At 36.8% G+C, this 16,125-nt stretch overlaps 1 protein-coding gene across 1 annotated transcript in view; it reads left to right on the top strand.

Moving 5' to 3' along the window:
• The first annotated feature begins 4,499 nt into the window (after positions 1-4,499).
• The window catches only part of CPXM2 (carboxypeptidase X, M14 family member 2), a 266,901-nt gene continuing 255,275 nt past the window's right edge, over positions 4,500-16,125 (top strand). The window contains exon 1 of the mRNA XM_031956006.1: positions 4,500-5,175. Within this exon, the coding sequence (XP_031811866.1) occupies positions 4,857-5,175 (319 nt within the window). The 5' untranslated portion in view covers positions 4,500-4,856. The remainder of the gene's footprint in view (positions 5,176-16,125) is intronic.

Below are 16,125 nucleotides of genomic sequence, written 5' to 3'. Positions count from 1 at the left end.
TCCTTGATGAAATTTTTTTAGTCTTTTATTTCTGTCCTCTTAGATCCTTGTTGATTATATGTCTCATTCTTTTTATATCAACCATGAACGAGGAAATTGCATTCATACCATGTGATTTGATCTTATAATTATACTGGTAAAAAGTTAATGTCAATAAAATGGGCTTTTCACATGAAATCTGTCGGGTTTTATCATAATTTAATAGTCAGTCAGTGAGTAAGCATTTGTTAAATACATACTATGTCTATGTGCCAGGAAACTATAATAAAATGAAAACAAAACAAGAAAAAGGCCCAGCATTGAATTTACTTCTCAAAGAGTTCACCTTCTAAATGGAGATAACTATATACAAGCAAGATACATACAGGATTAATTGGAGATAATCAATACAGAGAAACACTAGCATTAAGGATAATAAAAGGTAGAGGATAGGGTTTTAGTTAGGTATTGAAAAAAGCCATGAAAGCCAAAAGATGAAGATGAGAAGACAGAGAATTCCAGTCATGGAGACAGTTAATAAAAAGTCCAGGAGTTTAGAAATGGAGTGTCTTGTGCAAGAAAGAGAAAGGATATCAGTATCAATGGGTCACAGAGTATTTGCAGGAGATAGGAAGCGATATGGTGTGAGCAAATTAATTTTTATTGAAGCCTTTATTTTCAAAACACATGCAAAGATAATTTTTCAACACTGACCCTTGCAAAACCTTGTGTTCCATTTTTCCCCTACTTCTCCCCACCCCCTCCTCTAAATGGCAACTAATCCAATATATGTTAAACATAGTAAAAAATACATGTAAATGGAATATAGGTGTACATATTTATACAATTCTCTTGCTGCACAAGGAAACTCTGACCAAAAAGTCAAAAGACCAAAAAGGAAGAAAAATGAGAAAGAAAATAAAATTCAAGCAAACAACAATAAAAGAAGTGAGAATGTTATGTTGTGATCGACATTCAGTTCCCACAGTTCTCTCTCTGGGTATAGATAGCTCTCTTTATCACAAGACCATTGGAAATGACCTGAAGCATTTCATTGTTGAAAAGAGCCACAACCATCAGAACTGATCATCGAATAGTCTTATTGTTGCTGGGTACAATGATCTCCTGGTTCTACTCATTTCACTTAGCATCAGTTCATGTAGGTCTCTCCAAGCCTCTCTGAAATGATCTTGCTGATCGATTCAATAATATTCCATAATATTCATATACCATAACTTATATAGCCATTCTCCAACTGATAGGAGGAAATTAAAAAGGTAGTAGGAGAAAAAATTTCAAAGAGCTTTGAACGCCAGAAAGAGAGGTAGTAGGGAATTCCCTTAAAGTTTGTTAAGAGGGATAGGGGATGGTATCATTAGCTCTCTGCTTTAGGAAGATAAGTTTGATAACTGAGCAGAAGGTTGCCTAGAATGGAGAGAGATTTGAGGTGATCATGAGGGACCAATTAGCACTCTGTTGAAGTAGTGTGTGTGTAAGGTGATGAGGGCTTGGAGTAGGAGCAATGTCAGAAGAGGGCAGAGAGTAATTATAGGTGATGATAACAGGATAGAATTGACCTAACTTAGCAACTCATTGGATATGGGAGTGAGCAAGGAGTCAAGGATGACACTTAGATTGTGTCTGGGAGATAACTGGGAGGATGGTGGTATTCTTGATAGTAATAGGAAAATTGGGAACTTGGAAGAGCATGGTGAAAAAGCTGAGTTTAATTTTTGACATGTGTTTAATGTCTACAACACAATCAATTTGAGAAATCTAATAAGCATCTGGAGATGAGGAGGGACGTTAAGATTGGATAAATAAAACTGAGAATCATCAGCATAGTGATGATTGAATCCAAGCCATTTGATGAACTCACCAAGTAAAACAGACTAGATGTCAAATAGAAAAGTAGGTCTAGGATATGGTTCTCTAGTACACTCTCAGTTAGTGGGTACACATGTGGATGATGGTTCAGAAAAAGTGACTGAGAAGAAGCAGTCAAAGAGATAGAAAGAGAATTAGGAAGTAGTAGTATCATAAAAACCCATTAATATGAAGAATATGATCCAAAGTGCCACAGCCTGCAGAGAAATCAAGGAAGATGACAATCGAAAAAAGAATGTTACATTTGTCAGTCAAGACTGGTCACTTTAGAGAGAACTTTTTCAGCTAAATGATGAAATCAGAAGCCAGATTGGAGCTTGTTAAAAGTAGAGACAAGAAATGAACTGATTGTAAAATATACTCTTTGCATTTAAAAGCAATCAAGCAATAGAAACATTTGGAATTCTTACAATATATCCACTACTGTGCATAATATGTTTGATCCCTCCCACGTAAAATCAAAAGGGTCAAATTAGATGATTCCCTTCAAGGAATTCATGGACTTTATTACATTGCCAAAGAGGTCTATAATAAACAGGGGGAAAAGTTAAGAATCCCTGATCTACAATTATGATGGAGTGGCTCTTTGCAACAATTAGAGTGAGTCAGGCCAATTCTAATAGACTTGTGATAAAGGGAGCCATCTGTATTCAGAAAAAAAGAGTGTGAGGACTGAATGTGGATGCTAGCATGGTATTTTCACCCTTTTTTGCTGTTGTTTGCTTGCTTTTTCCCCTTTTATTTGCTTTTCTTGTGCAACATAAACAATCTGTATATATAGAGAGAGAGGAATCGCATATTTTTTAACATATACTAGACTGCTTGCTGTCTTGGGGAGTAGTGGAAGAGGAAGGGAGGGAGGAAAATTTGGAACACAAAATTTTGCAAGGGTGAATGTTGAAAACTATCTTTGCATATATTTTGAAAATAAAAAGCTATTATTAAAAAAAGAATCCTTGATCTAGTTCAGAATCCTTAATCTATAGGTAGAGAAACTAAAACTCACAGAGCTATGATGTAGTGGGTAGAGAAATCTTAACCTGAAGTCAAAAAGACCTGAATTCAAATTCAACCTTCGATACTTCCTATTTACTTAACCTCTACTTGCCTCAGTTTCCTCAACTGCAAGATGGAGATAATATCACCTATCTCCTAGAGTTTTTATTAGGATAAAATGAGATAATATCTATAAAGCACCTGGCACATAGCAGGTACTATATAAATAATGACTATTGTTGTTATTATATAAAATGGTTTGCTTAAGGTCACACAGATAGTATCAGAGTCTTTATTTCTAGCAAAGTCTTTTGATCTTACAGATTTTCCAGATTGTTGCATGTTTTTCAGGTAGTAGGATAAAGTCTGAACTGGAGCTTAAAACAGAGGAAAGGGTTAGAGATATAGCTATTAATGATACCAATACATAGACCCCCGTACAGCAGTTTTGTGCTAATGGGGTCCTAGAAATAGTTATAGTGCACATAAAAAATATAAGTAACTAGAAGGAAATAGAAAGTACTTCAAATTGGGGCCTGAGAATTCCCAGGTAGAACATTATCCAAGAGCACTACTAATGCAGACAAATTATAATATTTTTTTCCTTTATAACTCAGGTTTAGATATACCTTAGGTGGATTCTTGTACTCAGTACTATAAATACAGAATAGTATGTGTTGGAACCCATTCTGACAGGCTTGTTAAATTTTCATTGTGGATATTTCCATCTCAGAAATGGACAAATGGTACAAATCAGAGTCTGTTTGCTTGCTTTATTTATTTTTTGATTATCTAGGCATAAAAAAGTGATAAAGGAAATACTGATAATGAAGATTAGCTAGACTTAAGAAAGTGATACAGAAAATATTAATAACAAAGATTAAACTTGAATGTTGCCCATAGAGTAGGTTGTTACACATTTAGTCTTGTACCCCCAAAGTCTTACATCTCATTTAAGCCAAGTAGGTCATTATCATCTGCCTCATTAAGGTGATCCTTAGGGCAGTGCAAGACTAGGTCCCTGCAGGTATGTGGAAGGATGTGGGCCCTTTTCTGTTCACATCCAGGAAGGGTTGGTAAGGTGATGGGGCTGGTGGCAGATCTCTCCATGCAGCTGGACCAATCCAAGTTTCTGAAAAAGAAGAATGGGGGTAGGATGTGGAAGCAGGGAGAAATAAGAGCCCCTTGGTCTCAGAACTCTTCTTTTCTCTCTTAGGAAGCCCCTCCCAAACTCCCCTCTCTCCTCTTCCTTTCTTACCAATGCCAGCCAGAAACTCTTGCCTTCTAGGTGGCAGACAAGGGGCGATTCAGGCCAACGGTCCAGTCAAATCATTCTCCCACTCCCGAGAGAGGTGGGGGGGGGGGGCACTTCTATTCCTTTTCTCTTTTTGCTTCAGCGCGACTCCCTTGGGCTACTGGGAAGGTGAAGTTGGACTAGGGCCCCGAGACTGCGAGGGCGTCCCCTTCCAGCACACCTGCCTGAGAGGCCCCCCCCCGCCCCCCTCACAGCCCCACCTCATTCTCCAGTGGGCCAAGCTCCTCTGCGCTTCCCCCCTTCCCCTGCCAGTTCCCCCGCCCTCCACCATCCTTTGGTCCCTTGCCTCCCTCCCCGCCCCCTCTCCCCACGCCTTGTGCGCGCCTCTGCCTGCCTGGCCCCGGCCAGAATCACATGCCCCGCGGGCTCCGTCTCAGTCCCAGCCAGCTCCCGTCCGCTGTCCCGCTTCCAACTTTCCCCGCAGCTTCTTTTGCGCAAACTTGTCCCTCAGCTGGCATACCCGAACCTTGGTCGCCGGCGGGACCCAGCTCGCAGTGTGTCCCTCGCGCCGCGAGCTTTGGGCTTCCCCGGCTCCCAAGGCAGTCTGGTGCCCCTCACTCCCTGCCTGCAGAGTTTGGGATCAGGGTGGGCTGGTGGGAAGCGTCGAGAAAGTTTTGCTTTGCTTTGCTTTGCTTTGTCCTTTTAAAGGAGTGTAGGGCGAGAGGAGGCGAGTTTGAAAATGATGAGAGCAAGGGACTCTTGGACATCCCCTCTGGGACTCGCTCTTTGGGTACTGACCCTGACTTTAATGGGGGAAGTGACTCAAGGGCGAACCCTCGAAGATCAGGATTATTATATCCAGGAGATCTTGAACCGAGATCATTACTATGCCTTCCCCGAACCCGAGGAAGAGGCTGCCACAGAGAAACCCAGAGAGGAAGCGGAGGAATTTGGGCGCCCCGAGGAGAGACGGCAGCCCCCCAAACTCAAGCCAACCAAAAAAGAGTTAAAGCCGAAGAAAGCCAAGAAGGAAAAACTGATTCTTGAGACACCTCCAGGTAACTCTCTCCCTTCCCTCCTCCAGCTCCTGCAAACCTCTTTTTTTTTTTTTTTTTTTTTTTCCTGCGCCTGAACAATTAATGAGACGGGACTAACAGAAGGATGCTGACGCGATTTTTCTTCTAAAGACTAAACTTCTGGTAATTTTCTACCACCACCATCCGATCTCACTAGGGCTAGATATTCACAGAAATCCAATAATTAAACTAGATTCTTTGGCTCAGCAAATGTTTTCTTTCCCTCCTGTGTTGGGACTTTTATTTGCAATAAGATAACTTCGTTCTCAGATATCAGTTTCAAAACGCCCCAGGAAAGACTTTGCTGTTGCTTGCAAAATTATGGTTTTGTCTTGAGTGAACTTCATATTTGTTTGGGAGGAGTTACTCTTTGATTTTACTAGAAAGGCTTCACAGGGAAAAGGCACTCGAAGTTTTAATGAGACAATCTCTAAACTTCTTATTTGCTCCCCAGATCCCAGACTCATCATCAGTGTGCATTTTAACTCCAAGAAATCATATAAAAATCTCTGCAGCAATAGCAGGAATAACCAAGGATGAGATATTTGGGATAGTAGGCGGGGGAGGGGCAGCAAAGATTTTCCTTCGGGGTTCTTCAAGCAGTTAAGCGGTACAAGGTGGGGAGTAAGGGAATATGAGTTCAACTCTTGTCATGAGACTTACTGGCCTACACACTAGCAGTGTGACTCCTGACAAGTCACTTGCTCTCTGACTCAGTTCTTTCTTTTGTAAAATGGGGATAATAATACTCTTACTTCCCTGGGTTCAAATGAGATAATATTTGTAAATTGCTTTACAAATCTTGAAGTGCTATATAAATGGTACTAATAATAGTCATCTTGCCCTCAGTAGGATTTTACCATAAACAGGGCATTTTTTCTGGCTGTTAAAAATAGCCAAGCCATGACTTGGAATTAAAACATTCTATCCTTTGCCTTACCATTTACATTATAATCATTGGATTATAATCTCTGGCAATCCACTATGATCCTCAGTATTTTTCATTCTTAAATTATGTGTATTTCCTACCTCCTAGGATTTGGGGGAGCTTCAAAATACTTAATATATCAAAAGGGCATATTTTTATTTGTTTAAACAGTTTTTATATTCTTGGGATATGTTAGATATGGGCATTGTTTTCAACAAGTGAGATATAGAGGCAAAGAAAAAAATTAATGGGAAGAAATAGCTATTTTGGCAGCACTACAGAAGCAAAGTGTCCAGAATAGGGAGGTGGTAGTCCAAATCCAAAGTGCCTTGATGAGATGGACATCTCGAGTATGATTTTGGGTAGGGCACATTAAAAGAAGGCCTTTGAGGGATTGAAATGGCTAGTAAAGTGCAACTAAGATCTCAAAAGGCCTCAAGATGCTTAGGATGCTTAGTTTGGAGCAGGGAAGATTTGGTAGGAACTTGAAAGCTGTCTTCAAGTGGTGTGTTGGGAAAAGAGTGATTACATTTCTCCTTGTCTCTAAAAGTTGTAAATCTAGGAACAATGGGAGGGAGGAGGGGAAAGATGCAGAAAGAAAATTCTTCTTAATATAAAGGTAATCTTCCCACTAATTAGAAATGGATCAAAAGGGAGATTGGGGTAGAGAGAGTTTCCAGTTCTGAGGTGTCCAGTGTTTGGTTGAACATTTATTGAAGGTGTTACAGAAGTAACTCCTAGTGCTCAGGTATTACTAGAATTCAATGATCTCCAAGGTCTTTTCTGTTTCCAAAACACATTTAGACTGAATTATATAAAAAGTCATAAGCCTCACATTTAAGACCCTCCACAGTTTGGCTTCATAGCATGTTTTTCAATTTATTTCATGTCCCTGTGTACATCAGCCATAAAGGAATATTAGATGTTCCTCAATCTCCTTTCTTCTTTCCCCTATGATCATTTTGTCCCTGTATCTGAAACAAAACTCCTTCCATATTTAGCTAATACTGATATCTATTTCCTCCTTCAAGGTTTAAGTCAAATGTCAGTTTCCATAATGCTTTCCTTAATTTCTCCCATCTCCCCCCCATGCTTAAAATATTTCTTTAATATTTCTTTTATCTGTCAAGCTACCCTCTCATAGACTGTCATTAGTCAACTTGCACAGTATTTACAGGTCACATCTCACTAATATATTGTACAGTTCTTGAGGACAGAGGTTTTGCTCTTTTTCTTCTTTGTATCCCCATTATCTAACTTACCACCTTATTATCCACAATAAGAACTTAATCAATATATGTTGAATTGACTTGAAGTAGGTTACCTTATTATTTGTCCTTAATTTACCTTAAATTACAAAATATAAAAGATGACACTCTACCTCTGGTTTTTAGAAGTTGGTAGAACAAGTCTGCATCATCTTTTGTACAAGGTGGTTTATAATATTTTGGTCATGGAACAGAGACAGCTTCACACTCTATTTGATGTATTGATTATATACAATCTACTATTAATGCTCTTAATTGCAAGGAACTACATTTAAAATATTCTTCACTTTTCCGCCACTTCTGGATTCTTGGAATCACAGAATTTGAGAGCTAGAGGAAATCTAGACAACTCATGAATTCAACCTATCCTGAAAGGGGATGTCTCTTAAAACATGAATGACAAATGGTCTTTGAGTTTCAGCTTGAAGATCCCCACAATAAAGAGCCAATTGTCTTCTTTTTATTCTTTTTAAATAGTATTTTGTTTTTTCCAATTACATGAAAAGATATTTTTCAAGACTCATTTTTATAAGATTTTGAGTTCCAAAATTTCTCCCTCCTTCCTATTGCCCTTCCCCAAGACACAATCAGATATGGGTTATACATGTACAATAATGGTAAATATATTTCTACATTAGTTATATTGTAAAAGAACAAACAATAAAAGGAACCCATTATCTTTTAAGTCACCCGTCACTTATGGATAACTAATTTTTAGAAAGTTTTTTTTTTTTAATAATAAAAATACTTCTGTTCATTGCTTCTAATTCTGTCTCCTCTGTGAACAGCCATAAAAAGTCCAATCCATTTTCCACATGGAAGACCTTCCTTTATTGGAACATGCTATTATAGCTTATTTCTTGGGTTTTCTTTTGGTAGCTGGGCCTGTAGGTGTCTGGGTGGGAGCTAGAAGATGAGTGAGCAGGGCAGTTGAAACATTTCTATTTGTTCCCTTGTTACTCTTATTGAGTCATTGCTGTTAAGTTTTTCTCCTTATTAATCAATATTCATTCTTTGCACTGGAAAATTATATCACTGTATCTGTAATTCTAATTTTTTAAGCTCTGAGTTCCCAAACAGAGATAGTATACTGGCAAAACATTTTTGTTTTATATTTATTTTTCTTGATTTGATGGGGATATTTTCTACCTCTCTCAATTGCTTTCTCCCAACTGCATTTCCAATAAATCCAACAAAGGCTTAATTTGTTTTAAACACTTTATAAGAACAAGGTAATTTTCTATTTTAAGGAAAGGTGAACAGACTCTCTATGTGTTGTAAACAAAATGTTTCGGCCTCTAATGTGAGAGCACAAGGGAGAAAGGGAGGTTATGATATTATTGCTTGGGATTTGTGGTTTGTTTAGCAACAGCAGAATCTGCCCCAATTTTTGTGAGGAAAACCACAGATATCCTTATTTCTAGGGTCCAGCCCCTTCACTTTTGTAAGAGCTACCTCCACCTGAATTTATGACCTTTTAGTTCCATGCAGTTTTCAAAGGCATCTTCTTTTCCCACTCTATGAGCTTTCTATTGAATCTTTTCAGGAATTTTTTCCCCTTTCCTTGTTTTTGGGTTGGGAACACTTTTGCCAGCACAAAGACAGGAGTAACTTATGAAATTTTGTAAAATGATGTTTACTTGATAAATTTGTAGAATCATTTGGAAGTGAGTGTAATCCCAGACTTGCTAGCAATGGTAGGCCTGAATTTCCATTATATAATACTAATTTCTAGATCGTTTATGAACAGATTTTGTCAAAATTCACTGTTGATGATATGCTAGATACAGCAAATTCTTAATGGAAAGAAGCATATACAGAAGTCCTTGAAAGCCTAGGCCTTAATTACAGAAAAGGAGTCACTTAAAGGAGTTAAATAAACTGTAAAAATTCAACCATGACAGGTGATCCCATCATGTGGTTGGAAGAAGTTCCTTAAATGATCCCAAAGAGAGTAATGTCATTGAGAATGCCCCTGGATATCCCCCAATATACACAGCACTTTCAATTAAGCTGAGTAACAAGAAATAATAGCTAACATTTGCATGGTAACTTAAGCCTTGTGAAATGTTTTACAAATATCTCACTTTTAATCTCATAATAAACCTGCTACTGTTTTTATTACCCCTATTTTACAGATGAGGAAACTGAGGCAGGCAGGATTGAGTGACTTGCTCAGTGTCACACAGCTAGTAAATGTCAGATAGGATTTCAACATAGCTTTCTGGTGCTTCCAGGTCCAGCACTCCAGCTCCATGCATAACACCACCTAGACTTGAAAAGTACACTATAACATTAAGAACTTGGACCCACTAAACCTTTTAAGCCTGAAGGCACAGTCCTTTGGGAATTATCTTGCAAGATCAAGTTGGAGGAGTACTGAAAGAATGTTGTATCTTTTCCAGGCCAAACATTCCCAGTTCTTTCCTTTAATCCTTATGTTAAATCTCAATCTTGTTCCAATTGTTTGAAATGAAGTACCACATATAATCATTCTCTGGGAAATCAATGTTGCCCAGAAAGTAGTTTAATTCTAAGTGTCTCCTCATGGTTGGGACTGGCACTATTTTATAGCTTGAATGATGAAAGGAGATGTTGCCCTTCAAAAATGTTCTGATCTTGGAAAAGCAGATCCAGATACCTTTGAATGTATTAATCATGAGTTGGCTAGATAAGGATGAACAAAATGTTTAATTGATATAGTTCCTCTGGTATTCAGGGACTTTACATATAGACTCATCACTTGCTGTTATGGTCTGTATTCATTCTCTCCCTTGGAACACTTTTATCTCCCTCTTTCCTTCCCAATTCTTCCCTGAAATTGTTCCTTTTAGCAGAAGGGGCCTTGTCTGACAAGGCTGTATCTTGTAATAAAACAGAGTTGTTTATACTTTTAGTTTTTGGAGTATTGTCAGAATCACAGCATTTTTTAGCAGAAAAGGATTTAATTCAACCACCTTATTTTATTGAACTGAAAACTTTGGTCTAGAGAGAAGTGACTTACTTGAAGCATAGAGTGTTAAAGGCAGAGCCGATGCTCTCTAATCCCTGGCTCTTTAATATTTCTGTTACTACTTCAAGCATGAAAGAGGCTTTCCTGTTTTCTCAGTTTAAATTTACTCATGAATATCAGGCAAAAGTTCCATGTGGATAACAAATAAACAAACCATAAATTTTAAGATGGAGTCACAGTGATTTTAAATGTTTACTTCTAAGTTCTGGTCACACTTGCATTTAAGTTTGAAGAAAAGCTCCTGGAAATTCTTAGTTTCTTTTGTGGGTAAGAGGGATTTGAAAAGCAGGATCTCAGGTTTATGTCTCTAGGGAATATGTGTAGCACAGTAAGATAAGGGAAGGTGACACTGATTTAATTACTTGTATAGCTCAGATAATTGAGGAGAATCCAAAGCTTTTCTGTTTAGTGGATCATACAATTAGAACTAAAAGAGACCTTTAACTGGAGAGGGCAACTGGGCAGAACTGTGATCATCTAGTCCAATCCTTTCATTTTAAAGGAATTGGAGAACTAAGGTTCCAGAGAGAGATTGTGTCTTGATAAGCCAGGATTCTAACTGAGGACTCCTGATTCCAAACCCAGCATTCTTTGTTTTGTGTCATATTGAAGTTAAGAATTTGTTTAACTATGTGCTGAAGTAGTGAGGATCTGAAGAGGAGAAAAGAGGGAGACCCACACAGTTTCCTTGGGAAAAACAATTCAATTCATAAATACTTGTTAAATGATCAGTGTCTGCAAAGTACTGTGCTGATAAACAGGACACAGACACTTATCTTATGGAGTTTATAGTCTATTACAACAAAATAATATATACAAACAACTGAGATACAGGGAAAAATGAGATAAAGCAAAGGGGAGTTATAGGCAAAATGCTATAAAAAATTTTAGGAGGTCATTTTCTGTTCAAGGGTCAAGGAAAACTTTCTGGAGAAGGTAGACTTGATCTTTGAAGGAAGGGAAGGACAAAACATAGGGAAGCATAAATTTATCTGCTTTCATTCTGCCCATCTAGGGCAGTTTAAATAATGAAATCCTAAAAGATGGGGGAAGAAGCACCAAACAACTTATAAATTATGTCCAGTCTTCTGCTTGATATGTGAATCTTTTCTATAACACTCCTAAGGAATGATCATTCAGCTTCTTTTTGAATACTTCTAGGGAAGGGAGCTAATCAATCATGGCAAGAATTAGAAAGAGTGCAACATTTTCATGGTCAGTAGTTTCAGTTCAAATCAGCAAGTATTTGTTATGAGACATTTCCAGACTGTTTTTAGTTGTTAAAAAGTTCTTCCTTTGTCTCGAATTGAAATTTGCCTGAAGATACATCTCTCCTTATGATCATAGTTCTGCTCTTTGGGGATTCGTTTGATCACCTGCCACATGAAAGCCAGCTTTTTGAGTATTTGAAGGGAGCTTCCATTTTTCTTCTTGGTATGATTTAAACTGGTCAATTGAAACTTTGGAATCCCATGTTTTGCTCCAGGAAACCATATTTTGAGCATGAACACTGAAAAATTGTACTACACATTGAGGATGGTGACCATCCTTTAGCTGAAGAAGACATGCAAATTTGCCAATGAAGAAGAGTAGAAAATAAAAGGGAATGCAGTCAAAGCAGTTCTTAAGGGAAATTTTCTGTCTCTAGATGTGTATTTGAATAAAAGAGAGAAAGAAGAGATTAATTAATTGAGCATGATACTAAAAAATCTAAAAAAAAAATTTAAATGCCCCCAATTAAATACCAAATTTGAAGTTCTGAAAATAAAAGGAAATATTAATAAAATTGAAAGTAAGAAAACTATTGAACTAATAAACAAAGCTAAGAGTTGGCTTTGTGAAAAAAACAAGTTAGATAAATGTTTAGTCAATTCAATTATAAAAGGGAAAAAAAGAAAATCAAATTGCTAGTGTCAAAAAATAAAAAGGGTGAACTTACCACCAGTGAAGAGGAAATTAAAGCAATAATTAGGAGCTATTTTGCCCAACTGTATGCCAATAAACCTGATAATCTAAGTGAAATGAATGAATACTTATAAAAATATGGATTGCCCAGATTAAGAGGAGGAAATAAATTATTTAAATAGTCCCATTTTAGAAAAAGAAATTGAACATTAATCAACTCCCTAAGAAAAAATCCACAAAGCCAGATTAATTTACAAGTGAATTCTACCAAACATTTAAAGAACAATTAATTCCAATGTTATATGAACTATATTTGGAAAAATAGGGGAAGAAGGAATCCCAGAATTTCTCTTATGACACAAATATGGTGCTGATATCTAAACCAAGTAGGGTCAAAACAGAGAAAGACAATTATAGACCAATTTCCCTAATGAACATTGATGCAAAAATCTTAAATAAAAAAGCTAATAAAAATGACAATTCTACTTAAATTAATCTACTTATTCAGTTGCCATACCAATTAAACTGCCAAGAAAGTACTTAATAGAACTAGAAAAATAATAACAAAATGCTTCTGGAAGAACAAAAGATCAAGAAATTCAAGGTAATTAATGAAAAAAATACAAGTGAAGGTGGTCTAGCTATATCAGATCTAAAACTATATTAAAAAGCACACTCATCAAAACCATTTGGTATTGATTAAGAAATAAATGCCTGTCTCTCTGTCTATCTTCCTGTCTTTGTGTCTATCTGTCTATGTATGTATGTATCTATTTTCCTGTCTTTCTGTCAGTCTATCAAGGTATCTATTATTTTCCTGTCTTTGTGTCTGTCTGTCTGTCTATCTATCTGTCTATCTGTGTCTGAATGCCTGCCTGTCTAGCTATCATTCTATTTCTGTCTACATGTCTATCTTCCTGTCTTTGTGTCTGTCTGTCTATCTATCTATCTATCTATCTATCTTCCTGTCTATCTATCTAGCCAACGTTTTGAAGGGAAAATTTCTATATGTGGAGGACGAGTGGATTAATATGCCTCTCAATTTCTTTGTATCTTATAAAGTCATAGAATCTCAATCTGTGTTATTATAAAAGAAAAGCAGCACATTCTTTTAATGAGGCTTTGTGGCAAATCTCTATCCCAGTAACTAAGAAGTATAATTTTAGGCAACTTTTTCTTTCTGAGCCTCAATTCTTCAATTTTCCCTGCCTGAATACTAGGTAGGCAAGGATGCTTTAATGTTTTGAGGAATGTGATTTCTAATCTAATTTAATAGAAAGAACTCTGGACTTGAATTTGGAGGGCCTGAGTTTTTACATCTTAGGTATTTCCTAAATGTGTAAGCAGATCACTTAAAATTTCTGGGTCTCAGTTTTCTTATCTTTTTTTATCTTTCAAAGGAGAGAATCAGGCTAGATCATTTCTAAGATCCTTTCTAGATCTAAAATTATGAGTCTGCTGATACTTTATAATCATCAAATTAGTGGAGGAATTTGCATTTATTGGAAGTTTAATGAACAGTGGTTAGATGAATGGTGACTAAGGCCTTGCAATACACTGAAATCCTGAAATTATTTACAAAGTCTTAGAATATGTGGCATGGTTTCTCAAAAGAAGGGAGGGGAGACAAGAATGGAGAAAAAATGGAAATCAAAGTCTTAAAAAAAGTAAATATTGAGAATTTAAAACAAAAATAAAATATGACATGATTTTAATATTAATCATTTATTTCCAAATTGTTGAAAATTATTATGAGCATGTTGCATATAATAATCCCAAATTAACCAGAAAATTCATTTGCTAATCTTTCAAGGCCAATGAGATGTTATTTCATTATAGTTATTGGACACTTTAATAGCTAATGGAAGTTAATGCTTAGCTTAATTGGAAAGACTAACTGAGGGCCACATAGTTGTTTGTCTATGGAATTTCTGAACCTCAAAATATCACTGAATTTTAGTAGGCCACAGTCCATAACAAAGGCCACACAATGCTCCCATAAGAATTTAAAAATCAATTTTAATGGTTTAAAATTCTAACAATTTGTTAATATGTGAACATTTGCCTTCTATCCTTTTAAATCCTTATTGAAATATCATTTCCTCTATCTAATCTCAGACTCCTCTTCTAGTGAGCTCCCATTTTACTCCAATCGTGCCTTGAATTTAGGGTTCACTACCTTAATGTAATCAGCATGGCTTATGTTATTTTTCATTTTTCAGTGTTAATATTATATCCCTTGCTATGACAGCAGAGACTGTGTCTTATCTAAACCTTGTAAAATCTAGTTTTTTAGTAATTTCTGAATTTCTATTTTGAATTCTGTTCCTGGTGAGGTTGTTATCAAGTCCCTAGATAGTTTGAATCTCAAGTTAATAGATTAAGATTCAGAATGGTATAGTTAGAAAGGGCATAATAAGGAACTAAGATGTTAGAGAGTGGACAGGTTTTTGTTTGAATTCTTCCTGGCTTCCCTCAGATCAACACCAAATCAAGCCTCTGGATTTTGGAGTGACATTACCCACAGTTATTTGCAGTGTAACAAATTTCCCAGAAGTTATTTTGGAAGAACTTCAGGAAAGGTCTTTCTCAATCAGGCAGGATGGGGTTACAGCTCAGCAGTCACAGTGCAGCACAATTTAGGGAGACCCAAGCCAGAGAGGCTTTTGCTCTGGGGGATTCTAGTAGGAGACTATTAGCCAAAATGCAACAGCATTTGCTACTCTGTCCTGTGGATCAGCAGATCAGCTCCAGCATAACTACAGAAGGCAAATGGTGAGTCTGATTCCCAGCCTAGCAAGTGAGATTTGATCACGCTCACCCAACATACAAAAGCACCGGTCCTGGGGCAGCATGAAGCCCCTGATGTCTGTAGAGGAACCTTGGGACAATTTCCCCTTTACCCTAAGAATAGATCTCAACCTTTAAAAATGAGCAAAAATAAATAAATAAATAAAAATGAGTTAAAAAAGCAAAAATAACTTTAATTATAGATAGCTTTTATGGAGAACCCTCAAACTCTTAGGACACTACATGCAAAACATCTCCAGATAAAGGCTCAGAGGGTACTTATAAGTTTGTCTCCATCTCACAAGGGTCTCTTGGAGGAATTCAGAAAGGATCTTAAAAGTGAGTTAAAAGAAAAATGAAGAAAGGAAATGAGAGCTCTGGAAAAGGAAACACAAAAAATTGTCTTAAGAAAATCACTTTTGAACAAACGTTTTGGTGAAATGGAAAAAAAGAAAATAACTCCTTGAAAAAAAATTAGTGAAAAGGGGGGAAAAATCAATGAACAAACAATTCATTTAAAAATATGATTGGCCAAATGCAAAAGGAGGTAAAAAAGCTAACTGACGAAAATAATTCACAAATGGAAGCAATGATGTAATGAGACATCAAGAATGAATCAAACAAAACCAGAAATAATGAAAAAAGAAGAAAATATAAAATGCCTCATTGGAAAAAAAAAACTGACTTGAAAATAGATCCAGGAGAGACAATTTAAGCATTATTGGATTAACTGAAAATGATGATGAATAAAGGAGCCTAGACATCTTTCAAGAATTTATCAAAGAAAATTGCCCTGATGTCCTAGAACCTAGAATGCTGCCATGGGACTGATGCTTCTGGTTTTTGTATGTTGGGTGAGCATGGCCAAATCTCACGTGCTATGCTGGGAATCAGGGACTCACCCATTTGCCTTCTGTAGTGATGTTGGAGGTGATCTGCTGATCCACTGGCTTCTGAACCAGGATAGAGTAGCAAATGCTGCTGTATTTTGGCTAATAGCCTCCAACTAGATTCCCCCAAAGCAAAAG

The sequence above is a fragment of the Sarcophilus harrisii genome, chromosome 2 (assembly GCF_902635505.1).
Source record: "Sarcophilus harrisii chromosome 2, mSarHar1.11, whole genome shotgun sequence".
Taxonomy (NCBI): Eukaryota; Metazoa; Chordata; class Mammalia; order Dasyuromorphia; family Dasyuridae; genus Sarcophilus; species Sarcophilus harrisii.
This window is presented reverse-complemented; position numbering and strand designations above follow the sequence as displayed.